The sequence below is a fragment of the Erinaceus europaeus genome, chromosome 12, assembly GCF_950295315.1.
Source record: "Erinaceus europaeus chromosome 12, mEriEur2.1, whole genome shotgun sequence".
NCBI lineage: Eukaryota > Metazoa > Chordata > Mammalia > Eulipotyphla > Erinaceidae > Erinaceus > Erinaceus europaeus.
In genome coordinates, this window is record NC_080173.1 from 42,515,702 (window position 1) to 42,532,262 (window position 16,561).

At 38.2% G+C, this 16,561-nt stretch overlaps 1 protein-coding gene across 2 annotated transcripts in view; it reads left to right on the plus strand.

Moving 5' to 3' along the window:
- NSF (N-ethylmaleimide sensitive factor, vesicle fusing ATPase) overlaps positions 1-16,561 on the plus strand; it is a 210,663-nt gene that overhangs the window by 48,628 nt on the left and 145,474 nt on the right. For both annotated transcript variants that reach the window (XM_007529655.3, XM_060203295.1), the window contains exons 6-8: positions 2,222-2,329; positions 5,852-5,927; positions 11,924-12,079. In XM_007529655.3, coding sequence (XP_007529717.2) covers positions 2,222-2,329; positions 5,852-5,927; positions 11,924-12,079 — 340 coding nt within the window. The remainder of the gene's footprint in view (positions 1-2,221; positions 2,330-5,851; positions 5,928-11,923; positions 12,080-16,561) is intronic.

Consider the following 16,561-nt stretch of genomic DNA (forward strand, 5'->3'; position numbering starts at 1 on the left):
ATTTTTTTTTTGCACTCCCAGGGTTATCTCACTGGGGCTTGCTGCCTGCACTGTGAATCCACTGCTCCTGGAGGCCACCGCCCCTTTTTTGTTGCCCTTGTTGCTACTAGTGTTATTGCTGTTGTTGTTTGATAGGACAGAGGGAAATCGAGAGAGATGGGGAAGACGGGGAGAAAAAGACAGACATCTGCAGAACTGCTTCACTGCTTTGCAAAGCAACTCCTCCACCCACAGGTGGGAAGCTGGGGGCTCAAACTGGGATCCTTACACCTGGGATCCTTACACTGGTCCTTGGGATTTGTGCCATTTGTGCTTAACCCACTGTGCTACCGTCCGGCCCCTGGAAACTGAATTTTTAGTAGATAAAAGCACATAGTACAATTATTATTATTAAGAGCACTAAAACTGTACTGGACCTCAGGGATTATTTTGTCTAACTTCCTCATTTTTTTAATATTAGTAACTTTAGGTTTAGAGAAGGTAAAATATGTGCCCATGACTATACAACGAGGGACTTAACTTAGCCCACTTGATCACTTGAGCAGCTAATTAAACTACTATTTTATTGAACATGTGGTTCACTTCAGCCACTGTTTTCAGCCTTATGGATCACCAGTGAAGAAAACAAATAATCCCTGTCCAAAGAGAGCTTGCTTCCTATTTGGAAAAGACATAGAATAAGGGAGAAATGTCACTATTAAGTACTCTGCTGTAAATAAAATACGAAGAAATAATCATGAGCTACTGTGGTGTCATTTTGGATTAGATGGATTGAAAAAGCTCCCCAGTGTGATATTTATCTGATAATCTATCAGATGCAGTCACTTCCTTTCATAGGACATATTATTCTTTTTGTTTTCTTATACTTTTGACTGATAGGAATGCTCTAATTGTCTAGCTATACTTCATTATTTTTCTTTCTTGTTAATTTTTTATTATAATAGGAAATACTTAGAGGAGTGTTTAAATAGTAAAATGCTTTGGCATTTATATACTGGTAAGATGGCAGTATATATAAACAAACTTGCTGTCATGAGGATGTTTCTATAAACCCTGAAGGAAAATTGTAGTATAGAGAAGAAATACTTTATGTTAAATAGCTATTCTTAGTATTTATTTCCACTTGTAGTTATTAGTAGTGATAGGGTTGACAATCAACTTTGTCAGTTATATTTATTACTATATCCAAGCACATAGGAGAAGTCTTAACTTGTAAAAGGCATTAAAAAAAATAATTGATGGGGAGTTGGGTGGTAGCGCAGCGTGTTAAGCGCACGTGGTGCAAAGCACAAGGTGATCCCAGTTTGAGCCCCCGGCTCACTACCTGCAGGGTAGTCGCTTCACAAGCGGTGAAGCAGGTCTGCAGGTGTCTGTCTTTCTCTTTCCCTCTCTGTCTTCCCCATCTCTCTCCATTTCTCTCTGTCCTATCCAACAATGATGACATCAATAATAACTACAACAATAAAGCAACAAGGGCAACAAAAGGGAATAAATAAATAAATATTAAAAAAAATTGATGGGTGATTGAGCACTCAGGAGTTGTCTCTTCACTTGTTTAGAAGTTTTGTAGTAGTGAAGAAAATGCATGAATTTGGAGCCATAGCACTGGCCATAGAATCCACCTACTGTGGACCTTGGGTCTCATTATTTAGCCTACTCACCTACAAACTGGAGGGTAATTTATGTTTCTAAGAGAGTTTGTGAGTATTAATTATGACCTCCTGTAGTTTTTTTTGGAACATAGCTAAATATTCAGTAAAAGTTAGTTCTCAGGAGTCGGGTGGTAGCTCAGCAGGTTAATCGCATGTGGCACAAAGTGCAAGGAGCAGCTTAAGGATCCCGGTTGGAGCCCCTGGCCCCCCCACCTGCAGGGGAATCGCTTCACAAGTGGTGTAGCAGGTCTGCAGGTGTCTATCTTTCTCTCCCCCTCTCTGTCTTCCCCTCCTCTCTCCATTTCTTTCTGTCTTATCCAACAACGATGGCATCAGTAACAACAATAACTACCACAATAAAACAACAAGGGCAACAAAAGGGAATAAATATATATATATTTAATGTTAGTTCCCTTCCCCTCATTGGCTCTTTGAATAGTTTTTTGGGGCACATCTGAAAAGAATATACAGATCGGATCTACTTTTCTATATCAGGAAAACATTGGTACTGAGAATGAATTCATTAAAACATGAAGTAATTTTTCTCCCTTCATCTCTTTTCTATTTAGCTTGTTTTTAACTTCAATGAAAAGCTTTTTGGCTTATTGGTAAAGGATATTGAAGCCATGGATCCTAGCATTCTGAAGGGAGAGCCTGCATCAGGTAAAAAGCAGAAGGTATGTTTTACTTCTAATAATCTTTATGGTGTGACTTCTGAAGATTAATAAAATTTTCTCAGCTATCCTCTCACTCTGTGATTTCTTTCATATTAGATAATCTTTCTTTCTTTTTTTTTTTTTTTTTTCCTCCTCCAGGGTTATTGCTGGGCTCGGTGTCTGCACCATGAATCCACTGCTCCTGGAGGCCATTTTTTCCCCCTTTTTTGTTGCCCTTGTTGTAGCTTCATTGTGGTTATTATCATTGCCCTTGTTGACGCAATTCATTGTTGGATAGGACAGAGAGAAATGGAGAGAGGAGGGGAAGACAGAGAGGGGGAGAGAAAGATAGACACCTGCAGACCTGCTTCACTGCCTGTGAAGCGACTCCCCTGCAGGTGGGGAGCTGGGGGCTCGAACCGGGATCCTCACGCCGGTCCCTGCGCTTTGCGCCACATGCGCTTAACTCACTGCGCCACCGCCCGACCCCCAGATAATCTTTCTTATAAGATAGTAGGAAGGAGGGCAAAACTGCTTTTGTAGTCAGCAGAGTTAATAAAGTATAGCACAGGTGGAATAGGAGAACCACAGCCAGGGCCACTTTTTGGTCCATGCCACCATGGGAGAGAGGACAGGTGGGATCTCTTACCCTAAAGTGGGGGGTGCACCTTCTTTAGGTGTAGCACACCTGCACAATGCTCTCCATAGATTCTGAAAAGGGAAAGAAATTTATTCCTCCTGGGATAGAAAGATTCACTGTAAATTTATTCTAATCAAGCTAGAGGTAGTCTGAGACTGGGAAGAAGAAGTTGTTTAGATGACTGTGGGTCAGAGAGACGAATTAACTACCTCCCTAGAATATCTTTACCTTTAGCAGTATAGTTCCACCAAATGCCAGTCTCATATTTGAGAGCTTGTTTGGAGGTTCTAGCAGGGACATGCAGCTACTCATATACCGTCGACTGAAGACCGGTCTGTTTCTATTCAGGGAAGGCTGTCCTCTTTGACTTAGCGCACAGCTTTGGGAGGGACCACATGAAGTGGTGAGGGAGGAAAGGGACACCCGCCTAGCCAGCCAGATCAGCCGAATCAACCCTGGCGATCAGTGGGGTGACAGATGTCGCAGCCCCAGTCTCATCTTTGACAGGGAATTTGTAAACCTGGAATGATGGGAGTGACCTCCTCCTGTAACACTTGTTCTTGAATGAGCTGTAGAGGAAGCTGGTACCCACAAGCATGTACACATGGATCCATTAAGAGAATCTCTTAACATTCCACAACAGTTTGTGTACAAGACTATCCCAACTGAATGTATTCTATCATCCAGCTTTAGTCTTCTCCTTTTTTCTTGAATCCTTTTGACCTAACTAAACTGTGTGTCATAAACTTCGGGTTCTTTATGTATGTGTAGATTCAGTTTCAATCTTTTAGATATAGTGTCACAATTACATATTAGTTATGTATTTGATAATACAAATAACAAGTTAGTTTTATTTTTTAATGCATTTATTTTGGATAGAAACAGAATTGGAGAAAGAAGGGAGAGATAGGGGGAGTGAGAGGGAGAGAGAGAGAGACCTACTGCTTTATGACTTGTGAAGCTTCCCCCTGCATGTAAGGACTAGGGACTTGAACATGTACACTTAACTGGATGTGCTACCACCTGGCCCCAGGGTTAAATTAAAATAAGAGTTGGTATAGGGGAATTGTAAGAACTTTCATTTTATTATCTTTTTTAATAAATCTTTTTAAAATTTTTATTTTACTTATTTATTATTAGATAGAGACGAGAGAAACTTAGAGGGGAGGAAGAGTTAGAGAAGAAGAGAGACACTTGAAGCTCTACTTCACTTGTGAAGTTTTCCCTCTGCAGGTAGGGACCAGGGCCTTGAACCCAGGTCCTTGTGCATTGTAGTGTGTGTGTTTAACCAGGTGCACCACCGCTTGGCCCCATTTTATTATCTTTAGATGAAATTTTTGTTTGTTATAGTCAGATATTTTTATTGCTGCACTGCAAGTCATAACAGATTTGTTGAGGGCTGACTTTTTCTCTAAGTTGAAAGGTGGCTTTATCCATAACTAAATTGGAGAGGAGGGAGAGCCTTTGCCTCTACTACTGCAGCCTATCCTCTTCTTAACTTCTTTGCCCTTTGAAAGTAGACTGTTGGACACTACAGGTAACTAACTATATCAGTAGAGACCGATGAAATATTCTCTGCAGCCTTTCTCTTTTTCAATCCTTTCCTGGTCTTTCTAATGGATATTTAGGACTTTTGAAAACTCAGAGACATCCAAAATTTTTTTTGTTTGTTTTCATTGCGACCGGAGTTACTGCTGGCATGTGGTGCTAGCACTATAAATCCAATACCCCAACAGCCATTTTTTTCCTTTTCTTCTTTTTTTCCGTTTTTTAAAAATTAGATAGTACTAATAGAAATTGAGAGGAGAGGGGGAGATAGGGAGAGACAAAGAGTGACACCTACAGATCTATTTCACTGTTTAGAAAGCTCTCCCCCACAGGTGGGAAATGGGCTTGAACCCAGGTCCTTGCACATGATAGCCTGTACACTCAGCTGGTTACACCACCATCTGGCCTCTAGCTATTCAAATTTAATTTCCAAAATTTTAAAAACTTTGATAGAAAGTTTTAATTTAAGATGCTGTTTGAAGTCATTTAGTACCCAGTGGAAACCCCAGTCATGACTAATACTGGACCTTCAGAAAATAGTATTGAGTGATCTGGGAGGTGGCACAGTGACTAGAGCCATAAGCTAACAAGCATTAAGTTCTGAATTCAAGTCCCAGCACTGTATAGTATGCTAAAGTTCTGGTTCTAAATAAATAAATAAATCTTTAAAAAATAGAAGGAAAAGAAAGTGATGCTGGCCCTCGCAGCTACAGCATCTGTTTTTTGATGTTCAGTTCCCCTGCTGAGCTCAGATTTCTGGCTTTCCTTTCCCTAGCCCCATTGTGTTCTGTGCCTCTCCTACAACAAATAAGAGCTTCAAGCTTTATAATTGCAATAAAAGTACTTATGCTGACTTTTCTCAATAAAACAAAAATAACATAAAGTACAGTTATATCTAAGAATAATTTAAAATGTGTGTAAACTTGTAAACCTAGTTGAATACAAGTGGAATTTATTGTAAGTAAATAGTAGTAATAGGAGATATTTTAATAAAAATATATGCATTGAAATAAAGGAAATAGGAGTCATAGGAGTTACTTATAAGAAAAATAGTTATAACTGGGGCAGACAGTGATGCATCCTGTAGAGTTTCACATATTACCAGTCTGAACCTGCAGGAAGGAAGTTTCACAGCAGTGAAGTAGTGCAACAAGTATCTCTCTTTCTCCCTCTCTGTCTCCCCTTTGTCAATTTCTATCTGTATTTATAAAAAATTAAAATAAATATAACTTAGATCAGAGTTTGAAAGGTTTTCTTTGCATATGGAAAGACCACATTTTCCCTCTAATTTTTACCTTGTTTGTGGAGCCTGGAAGTCTGATGTTAAACTAATTTATTATTGTCCTTTTATATAGATCGAAGTAGGACTGGTTGTGGGGAACAGTCAAGTTGCATTTGAGAAAGCAGAAAATTCATCACTCAACCTTATTGGTAAGATTTATAGTATTTAAATGATTCTGAATGAAGTGGAACTCTTGTTATATGTGACTCACCTGGAGATTTTCAAGTGGAGGAGGAGACTAGGGATACTTTACTTGAGAAGGCTTGAGAAGGCTTAGCACAAAATCATACCTAGCAAATGTACTTAAATAATGTACTTAAATATGTAGCATTTCATACCTAGCAAATATACTTAAATAAAGAAAATTAAATAAAGACAATGTACTTAAAGAAAATTCTTAAAACTTTCATTAGATGAGAATTGTCCAGCAGAAATATAAGGAAAGCTACATATGTAATTTCTAACTTCCTATTTACCATATTAATGATAAATTAAAAGGTAATCTTTTTCATCTTAAGTTGATTCTTTGAACTGCAGGAATAGTTCACCATGTAGGCCACATGCCTTGCCATGCACTCACCCAGATGGGAGTATTGCAGCATCAAAGGAAGCTCTAGTGCTATCATATCTCACTCTTTCCTTCTGAAGGAAAAAGTGACTATGAAATAGTGAAGTTATGCATGTTTGAGGCCCTGACCCATCAAAAAATTTTTAGGGTGTCAAGATACCTTTTAGCACATTTACTTTACCATGGGTGAATATTCCCAGCACCACTTGTAAGCACTGTAGATGGCACTGTAGGAGTTCCATGGATGGTGGAACGGTGCTTTGGTGTTTCTCTATATCTGTCTTTCTCTGCCTTCTTTCTTCCTCTCCTCTAAAATAAAAGGAGTAAAATAACTGGCATGCAGATGCCACTCAAATACACAAAGCTCTGATACCACATACAATTTTTCTTTTCATTTTCAAACTTTTTTTTTTAATTACCTTTATTTACTGGATGGAGACAGCCAGAAATTGAGGGGGAAGGAAGTGATAGAGAGGAGGAGATAGACACCTGCAATACTGCTTCACCATTGGCAAAGCTTTCCCCCTGCAGGTGGGGGCCCAGGGCTCGAACCTGGGTCCTTGTGCACTGTAACATGTGTTGTGCCACCACCTGGCCCCCATTTTCAAACTTTTTAAAAAATATATTTTATTTATTTTCCCTTTTGTTGCCCTTGTTTTATTCTTGTAGTTATTGATGTCGTCGTTGGATAGGAAAGAGAGAAATGGAGAGAGGAGGGGAAGACAGAGAGGGGAAGAGAAAGAGAGACACCTGCAGACCTGCTTCACCGCTTGTGAAGTGACTCCCCTGCAGGTGGGGAGCCTGGCGATCCTTAAGCCGGTCATTGCGCTTTGTGCCACGTGCGCTTAACCCGCTGCACTACCACCAGACCCCCCATTTTCAAACTTTTAACTTTAAGTTCAGGCTTACAGAATATTTGATCAGCTCCTTCTGATGTTACAGCTTAAATAGTCGGAGTACAGTTAACAAAATTAATTGGACCAACAAAATAGATCACCTAGACAGTACACTTGCTTTGCCATGGGCACAACTTAAGTTTGAGCCATGCTGTCAATATAACTTCCCCAAAGGAAGTGTCAGTGCTGTGGTGTTTTTTCCTTGCTCTCTTTCTATATATGTATGAAACAGTTGTCCCAGAGCGGTGAAGCCCCAGGAGCTACGACAAAACAAACAAATAAAACTCCACTAAATTAACATGATTATATTGCTACTAAGTAAACTGTAGACTTTTCCCTAGTTTTTTTGGTTATGTCCATTTTCTGCTGCAGGATCTAATTCAGGATACCATATTACATCCCATCTAAGATGTCTAATTACCATAATTGTTTTCAGTTTCTGACAGTTATTCAGACTTCCATTGTTTTTCATAACCATGAGAACTGGTTATTTTATAAAATGTCCCTCATCTGGTGGCATATTAAAGTGCAACACTAGCATAACTTCTGCTGGTGACTAAGTTAATGATCAATGCATAAGTAAAATCTTTTCAAGAGATTCATTAGATCAGTCCTACTTTTGTAAATTACCCCTGCTTCTATTATATTACAATAATGAAAATTTGTCTCTAGTAATAGTAGTGACAATTAGTAGCTATCTAGAATAGTAACTCACCACAATAATGATGCTATTAACTGTATAGTAATTTTTATTTGCAATTGATTGAACTATACCAACATCTACCCCAGTAGAAACTGGAGGATTTTCTTTGGACACCATTGTATCCAAGATTATTTTACATTCTTTGAATGTGTTGTCTTTTTTTCTTGATCCATAAATTATCATCCCCCTTACTGTTTTTGTTAATTATAAAATATTCATTTCATAAAACATAAACAGGCACACAGAAACAATTCAGTCTAAAATTTTAAAATTTGATTTTGTCTTTAAACTGCTTTGCTGTTTGTCATTTTAGCTGAACATATTCCAAGAATTGTAATACATATAACTGTACAACATAATTTTAATGACCATGTGTGTCATCTGATGGATGTATAATATGACATGATGTGTAATTGAACCTATATTTCCTGAAGTGATCTTTTTATATTTCATGTTTTGTGCACCGTTTGTTAATGTACTTTATCCAAGGAAATTGATTCCTTTTATGACATTTTTTGAATGCAATTCATGTAAAGGAATGACTGATAATGTTTTTTTTTTCTATTAAAAAATTAAATTGACGGGCCCAGGGGATAGCATACCCTATTTCACACCTCCATCACCACATCAGAGCATTGTGCATGGCACCAATGGCTAGCTCCAAGTGGTGGAGTGGTGTTTTTCTGCCTCCTCTGGCTCTATCTGAAATAGGAAGAAAAGCAAAGCACACCAGTAAGTGGCATTAAAATTGTCATGATCTAGTATGTAATAGATTTGGCCACAAGAGGGCAGTAGAGTTTAAGAAAAATATTTTTGATGGCCTCATAAAGAATATGCCAAGTCCACAAAATGTAATCATAAAATTCCAATGTAGAATAACCTTTTTCTAATGTAACCTTTTTTCCTAATTAAAATAAAATTATAATATAATACTGCCTTCCTTTTTGTTTATTTGTAATATAGCATTTTAGTTTTTGTATTTGAGTTAATGTGCTTCTCATTGAATTACTTTAAATGGCATTATGACATTTTAATGCTTAATCTGTGGAAGAATTTGAAAGCATTATTTTGAAATCACTAGGCTTTAGGATGATGTTTAGATATATGTGTGTAAGTAAAGACAAAAGTAAATAAGGTATCAATATTATTTAGTGCATCTTCTCAGCCTTAGGGGATATATCCCAATTAAGAAGTAGAGATGTGTTTTAAATACACTTGCTGTAGTAGTCTTGAGGGACTGCTAGATTGAGTTATATTTCTGGTGTCATCTTCATCAGTTATACACATGTTGTTTCTTCTAGTCAGCCAATTTAGTAAACTAAATTACTGAGGATTAAAGATTAATAAAACTAAGCTCCATGGATTGACTACAAATGCATTTTAGCATCAGCTTACCTAGGCATTTTGTGTTTTACTGGTCCTAAATGGGGAGCAGACAAATTGTTTACAAATTGTTTACTCATCCTTCTTTTTTTGAAGATTTTATTTATTTATTCATGAGAAAGATAGGAGAGAGAGAAAGAACCAGACATCACTCTGGTACATTTGCTGCCAGGGATCGAACGCAGGACCTCGTGCTTGAGAGTCCAATGCTTTAGTCACTGCGCCACCTCCTGGACCACTACTCATCCTTCTTATAAAATTAATTAAGCACATGTCTTTCTTTCATCTTTCTATAAAAGTAGTTGCTTTTTATTCATGAGGATGCACAGGGATAGCTTTTTTTTTCCCCCTCTTTTGGGCTTACCTTTTTTTTAAATTAATTAATTTATTTTAAAAAGGAGACATTAACAAAACCATAGGATAGGAGGGGTACAACTCCACACAATTCCCACCACCAGATCTCTATATCCCATCACCTCCCCTGATAGCTTTCCTATTCTTTATCCCTCTGGGAGTATGGACCCAAGGTCATTGTAGGTTGCAGAAGGTGGAAGGTCTGGCTTCCGTAATTGCTTCCCCGCTGAACATGGGCATTGACTGGTCGATCCATACTCCCAGCCTGTCTCTCTCTTTCCCTAGTAGGGTGGGTCTCTGGGGAAGCAGAGCTCCAGGACACACTGGTGGGGTCGTCTGTCCAGGGAAGTCTGGTCAGCATCATGTTAGCATTTGGAACCTGGTGGCTGAAAAGAGAGTTAAACATACATACAAAGCCAAACAAATTGTTGAACAATCATGGACCTAAAGACTGGGGGGTACTCACTGCACACTATTGTGTACTTTTGCTTTCAGGTATATATTTTGCCCTAGTTTATGGATACTTGTGAACATATGCTCTATCTCACGGGACCTGGTCTATATCTAGGTTTTGGGGCTTTGTTAGGAAGTGAACCACCTGGAATGGAATTAGAGAATACTATGAAAGGAATGGTCTCACCCAAGTAATGAAGCAGAAGGGTTGTCATTCCACATCTCAAGTCTCTGGACACAGTCTGAAGTGAAGCATGCTGGGGTGGCACTCATTGTGTTGATTAGGTTGTGATCGGCGGATGCAATATTATTTGATATGAATTGAGAGAAGAATGCAGGAATGTGCGCCCCACCCTAAGGTTCCAGGACTGGGGGACATACAGGCTCTATTGTGGAAATATGAGGTTCCTGCTGTCTTAGGGTTCAAGAAGACAATGGATAGTTATTGTTATCATCACATTATTTGGTAATTGGGTTAGCTTTGAAAAGTCCCTTTGTTAGGATTTGCTGTACAATACCCAGCATCTTGTATATAGCTGTGCTACCGGTTGCTTCTGTTCTCCCTGGTCTAGGCTTTTGAGAGAGTCAACATATCAAAGACTCAGCCTATGTATTAAAAAGTCTGTGTTTTAAAAAGTTTGAAACATACAATCAGTTTTTCCCCTCTCATATTAATTAGTTATTTATATGACTACACTTTAATAGAAGTATACATAAACACCATTTCCACCACCAAAAGACTGTGACCCATCCCACCCACCCACCCCCGCCCTCCTGCCACCCTGGGAAGCCAAATGTCCACCCTACCCCTCACCACAGTGTTTTTACTTTGGTGCCCTACTCTTGGTTTAATCAGATCCTGTTTTAGTTTCCCTTTCTGTTCATCTTTCTCAACTTTTGTTGATGAGTGGGATCATCCCATACTCATCTTTATCTTTCTGACTTAGCTCACTTAACATAATTCCTTCTAGCTTTGTCCAAGTTGGGACAGAGAAGGTGGGTTCATTGTTCTTAATAGCTGCATAGTATTCCATTGTGTATATATACCACAGCTTTCTCAGCCACTCATCTGTTGTTGGGCACCTAGGTTGCTTCCAGGTTTTAGCTATTATGAACTGTGCTGCTATGAACATAGGTGTACACATATCTTTTTGATTGGGCATTATGGAATCCTTGGTATATATCCCCAGGAGAGAAATTACTGGGTCATATGGAAGGTCCATGTCTAGCCTTGTGAGAGTTCTCCAGACTGCTCTTCAGAGAGGCTGTACCAATTTACATTCCCACCAGCAGTGCAGAAGGGTTCCTCTGTCCCCACAGCCTCTCCAGCATTTGTTGCTGCTGTCCTTTTTGATGTATGCCATTCTCATACATCATACAATGACCTGGAGCAATTTTTCATGTGTTTGTTAGCCTTTTGGATATCATCTGTAGTGAATGTTCTGTTCATATCCTCTGCTCACTTTTGGATGAGGTTATATGCTTTTTTGTTGCTAAGTTTGCTGAGCTCTTTATATATTTTGGTTATTAGTCTCTTGTCTGATGTATGGCGTGTGAAGATCTTCTCCCATTCTGTGAGGAGTCTCTTTGTTTGTGTGATAGTTTCTTTGGCTGTGCAGAAGCTTTTCAATTTGTTGTAGTCCCACTAATTTGTTTCTGCTTAAGTCTTCCTTGCAACTGGGTTAGTATCATCATAGATGTCCTTGAGGTTTAGGTGGGAAAGTGTTCCACCAATGTAGTAGTTAGTAATGAACTTGCATCATATTTTGTTATCTTTGTTTGACACAGGCAAAGCTAAAACCAAGGAAAATCGCCAGTCTATCATCAATCCCGATTGGAACTTTGAAAAAATGGGAATAGGAGGTCTGGACAAGGAATTTTCAGATATTTTTCGACGAGCATTTGCTTCTCGAGTATTTCCCCCAGAGATTGTGGAGCAGATGGGTGAGTTCAAAAGGAAGATTTAATAAAAATTTGCATTGTTTTTAAAAATAAATGTGATGGGCTGGAGGGCAAGAATACTCGTCTCTTACAGCCCAGGTCTTGGGTTTGATTTAAAAAAATAATAATAAATCAATTTGATGAATTTTTTTCAGTGTTTTGAAGTTCTTTGTCAAGCTTGTCTAAGTATTTTTCTTAGACAACTTTTAGTTAACTTTTTCTGCAAAAAATTCTAGTGAATTTCTAATGTATTAAAACTTTTTAAATTAAAACTTAAGTTTGTGGGGAAATCATTTAGATATTTATGGTTGCTCCTTTTCTCACATTTATTCACTATGGTTTTTTCTAAGAGAAATAATTATAAATGTCATATATATAAATGTTTATAAAGTCATTTTTTAAATGACTTTAAAAACCACTCTGGGTCAAATTTACCTTATTTAATTATCACTGTACTATTAGACAGTGGGCATTGTCTTAATAATAGTTGATGTTTCTTTTTATTGTACTTTTGCAGTACCCTGTAATACTTGGTGTATTTAAAAATTAGTAAGTTTGACAGTGGGCATTGTCTTAATAATAGTTGATGTTTCTTTTTATTGTACTTTTACATTAATTGCCCAGTTGAATACTTGGTGCATTTAAAAATTAGTAAGTTTGATTCCAGAGACACAAATGCAGGAGCTTCTACATTGCATATTTCAAATAAGGCCTATTCATTTATCACATTCTTCATGATAGCTTATTTAATATTCCTGTATAAAATGGTTTTATTCTCTCTAGTAGAAATGCTGTCATGGTTGTTTTCATAGCTAGATCATAAGTTGAACTGGAATGTGAGCAACAGAATATCACTACTTGTGAAGCATCCCCACTGTAGGTGGGGAGCAGGGGGCTTGAACCTGGAGCCTTGCTCCTAGCACATAGCACTTAACAGTGTGCCACCAGATGTGCCACCACCCTTGCATGCCTCTCCCCACCCCCATCATTCTTTATCTTTAAATTGCTACTTAGAGATAAAAGTATATTCATCATGATAGGAATAAAAATGCTTTCTAGGCACTAAGCATTTGGTTCTATAGCCCCCTCTTGTTGCTAGCTTTTCTGCCTGGGTGCTCACTGATAAATTATAGGAACAGCACACACCTGTTCACTCAGTAAAGGTCGAATTTGGAATTGGATTAAGAGAAACTGACAGAGACCCTCATCACCTGAGTTTTATACACCTTGAAATGTCAATGATAACAATGTCACTTTTTTTCCCCTGGAAGATACAAAAGGCCAGTTAAAAAAAAAAAATCCCAAAATTTAATTTGGAAAATAGAAACAAGTGTGTTAGTTCATTGTCTTAGTAATTTGTAATTTAAGGCAAAGTAAACCCACAAAAGTTTTTTATTATTATTAAAACATGGCATTATTGTTTAAGTATATGAAGATATAAGTAGAGATAAAGGGATAAGTCTGAATCCTCTAGATTATTACTGTAAAGTATACTTTACTGGTTTTCAGTAGTGAACCTTGGCACAGAAAGTCTAATGACTATTTCTTTGAACTTTTATATTGTCCAGCCAACACAGAAAAGTGAATGCTCTGTAATAAGCCATATCTTTTAATCATACTGTAAGTGTTTTCTTTCAGTTTAGAAGATTTCACCACTCAGTTACTAGGATCATCAAATTTTGTTAGTTAGAGCCTCTGTTGAGGTTGGGTGGATGATGCCATCCATGTTGGTTGGTTTGTGACTTTGCTGGCTATTGAAAACTTTAAAATTAAAACAGACTTGAAATTTCTGAGTGAATTTCATATCTGGCTGTACATTCTGTGCTGAAACTAGCTGGATTATGATAGTATGGACTTTGTTGTTGTGAATGTGTATATTGACTATGGAATGTGAACTTGAATTTTGTTTGTTAAGTGCTACTATCCAGAGGTTTTTGGTGTGTGGTTTTACTTTTCCAACATTTTTCGCTAACTTAGACAAAAAAAAAAATGAAGTCATTTCTTTCTCAAAAGTAATGTTCTTTTCTTGGATTTTTTTCCCCCCATCATGAATCACATTTCAATTTGATTTAAAAGATGATAAATGTAAAGCTACCTTATACTCTTAGGCTCAGTTGAAAGACATTATTTATTCTGAGTGAAGATTCTCATTATCCTAAAGCTACTTTTTTTTTTTTTTTGGCTCCAAGCTTATCATTGGTGCTCCATGCCAACACTATGAATCTAGTGTTCCCAGAGGCTATCTTTTTTCCACTGTTGTTGCTGCTGGTGTTGTTGGATAGGACAGAGAAAAATTGAGAAAGGACGGGGAAGATAGAGGGGGAGAGAAAGATAGATAGATATCTGCAGACCTGCTTCACTGCTTGTAAAGTGACACCCCCTCCCCCACAGTCGGGGAGCCGGTTCGAACTGGGATCCTTGCACTTTGTGCAATGTGTGCTTAACCACCCATTCCACCCACCCCACACCCTCCAGATACTTTTTAATTAAAATATATATATTTTTATCCCTTTTATTGCATATAGACAGCTAGAAATCAAAAGGGAAGGGGTGATAGAGAGGGAGAGGGGGTCAGGCGGTAGAGCAGTGGGTTAAGCACACATGACTTGAAGCGCAAGGACCCCTGTTAGAGCCCCTGGCTCCCCACCTTCCCTTCCTCTCTTGATTTCTCTCTGTCCTATTCAACAACAACGGCAGCAGTAACAACAACAGTAATAACCACAACAAGGATAAAACAACAAGGGCAACAAAGGGGAAAAAAATAGCCTTCAGGAGCAGTGAACTTATAGTGCAGGCACTGAGCCCCAGCAATAACCTTGGAGGCAAAGAGAGAGAGGGAGAGGGAAAGAGAGAGACCTGCAGCCCTGCTTCACCACCTGTTTCCCCGCCTGCAGATGGGGACCAGGGGCTGGAACCTGGGTCCTTGCACATTGTAACATTTGTGTTCAACTAGGTGCTCCACCACCCAGCTCCCCCAAGCTATTTTTTAAATGGAAAATTGACAAGGAAATAATTCTGTTTTTGTGCATTCCTTGCTTTCCAACAGAGGCTGCTGCTTTTTTCCTTTCAATTTTAGGGAATTATATAGAAGAGTACCTGATAGCACTTCTAGTGGCTATAAAGATCTCCTTAAGCTGTGGTAAAGGCATATGAAAGTATAAATTGCTACACCTGGTTAGAAGATAACCCACCTATCTTATCTTATTTCATCTTATCTTATCTTATCTTATCTTATCTTATCTTATCTTATCTTATCTTATCTTATCTTTCCATCCCTCCATAGTCTTTTTGTTGTTGCAGAGCTGTGGCCTACATTTGTGCAGTTTCATTACTCCTATGCTGACTTACTCATTCAGATAGACTGGTTTGGGGGAGGGGAGGAAGGAGGGAGAGGCCTGTGACAGTATCAGAGCTTCCCCTGGTGCTATGGTAATCACACAGTGCCCAGGCTTGAGCTATCTCTTCAATGCCACTTCCCCTAACTGCCCCCCCCCTTTAACCTATTAGGTAGAAAGAATATTGCCAGCTTTTCTCTCTCTCTTTTGTTAAATAAGTAAAAAGTCATGTGGTTTTGGGATCCCACTGGACACTGATTATAATTGGTTAAGTCAACTATCAATTCAGTTTTTAAAAATTAACAGGAAAAGAACAATATGTGAATTAATAGGCTAGTTTGTTTTTATTTAAGCACAGAATTTTTTTTATTTTTGGCTTGAGACCAAATCATTGTCTTTATCACAGTCTAGAGTTATGTCTCTTTTAAAATAGAAAGTTTAACTAAGCAATTCTTTTTGTCTATGTAAAAGTTTGAAGTTCATGAAGTGATGAATTTTGAAATTCTTCTGTCATTGTTTTTATGAGGCTGATAATTCCTCTACATAATGCAGTTCTTTCCTTTTGCCTATAAACTTCGTGTTGCTTTTCAAAACTGAAAACAGAACTTAGATGCATATAGAACGTAGAGCATGAGCTATGGGCAGACTAACCTAAGTCATAAAAATTAGGACTCAGATGAAGCAATATACATGGAAACCCTGAGATTTCTAATCTGTTAGTTTCTCTTGTAAAGTAGTATCAAATATATACTATGTATTTTTTGGGTTTTGTTACAATTTTTATAGAAATAAAACCACAATAGATAGAAGAGCCCTGTGTAGTAAAAGGAAAATGAATTACTTAGGGGGAATATAAGTTGAAATTTTTGTTCCTGTTATTTGAACCAATATAACTATTTATTCTTTGCTTTCTCCTTGTCCATAGCAATAGCACTCACCCAAGGCCAAATCCAAACCCAGATGGGACAGGTCATCCTTGAAAGTACATGAAATAAATGGCAAAGAAAATTAGATTTATAGGGAGTCGGGCGGTAGCGCAGCGGGTTAAGTGCAGGTGGTGCAAAGCACAAGGACCTGCGTAAGGATTCTAGTCCAAGCCCCCGGCTCCCCACCTGCAGGGGAGTCGCTTCACAGGCGGTGAAGCAGGTCT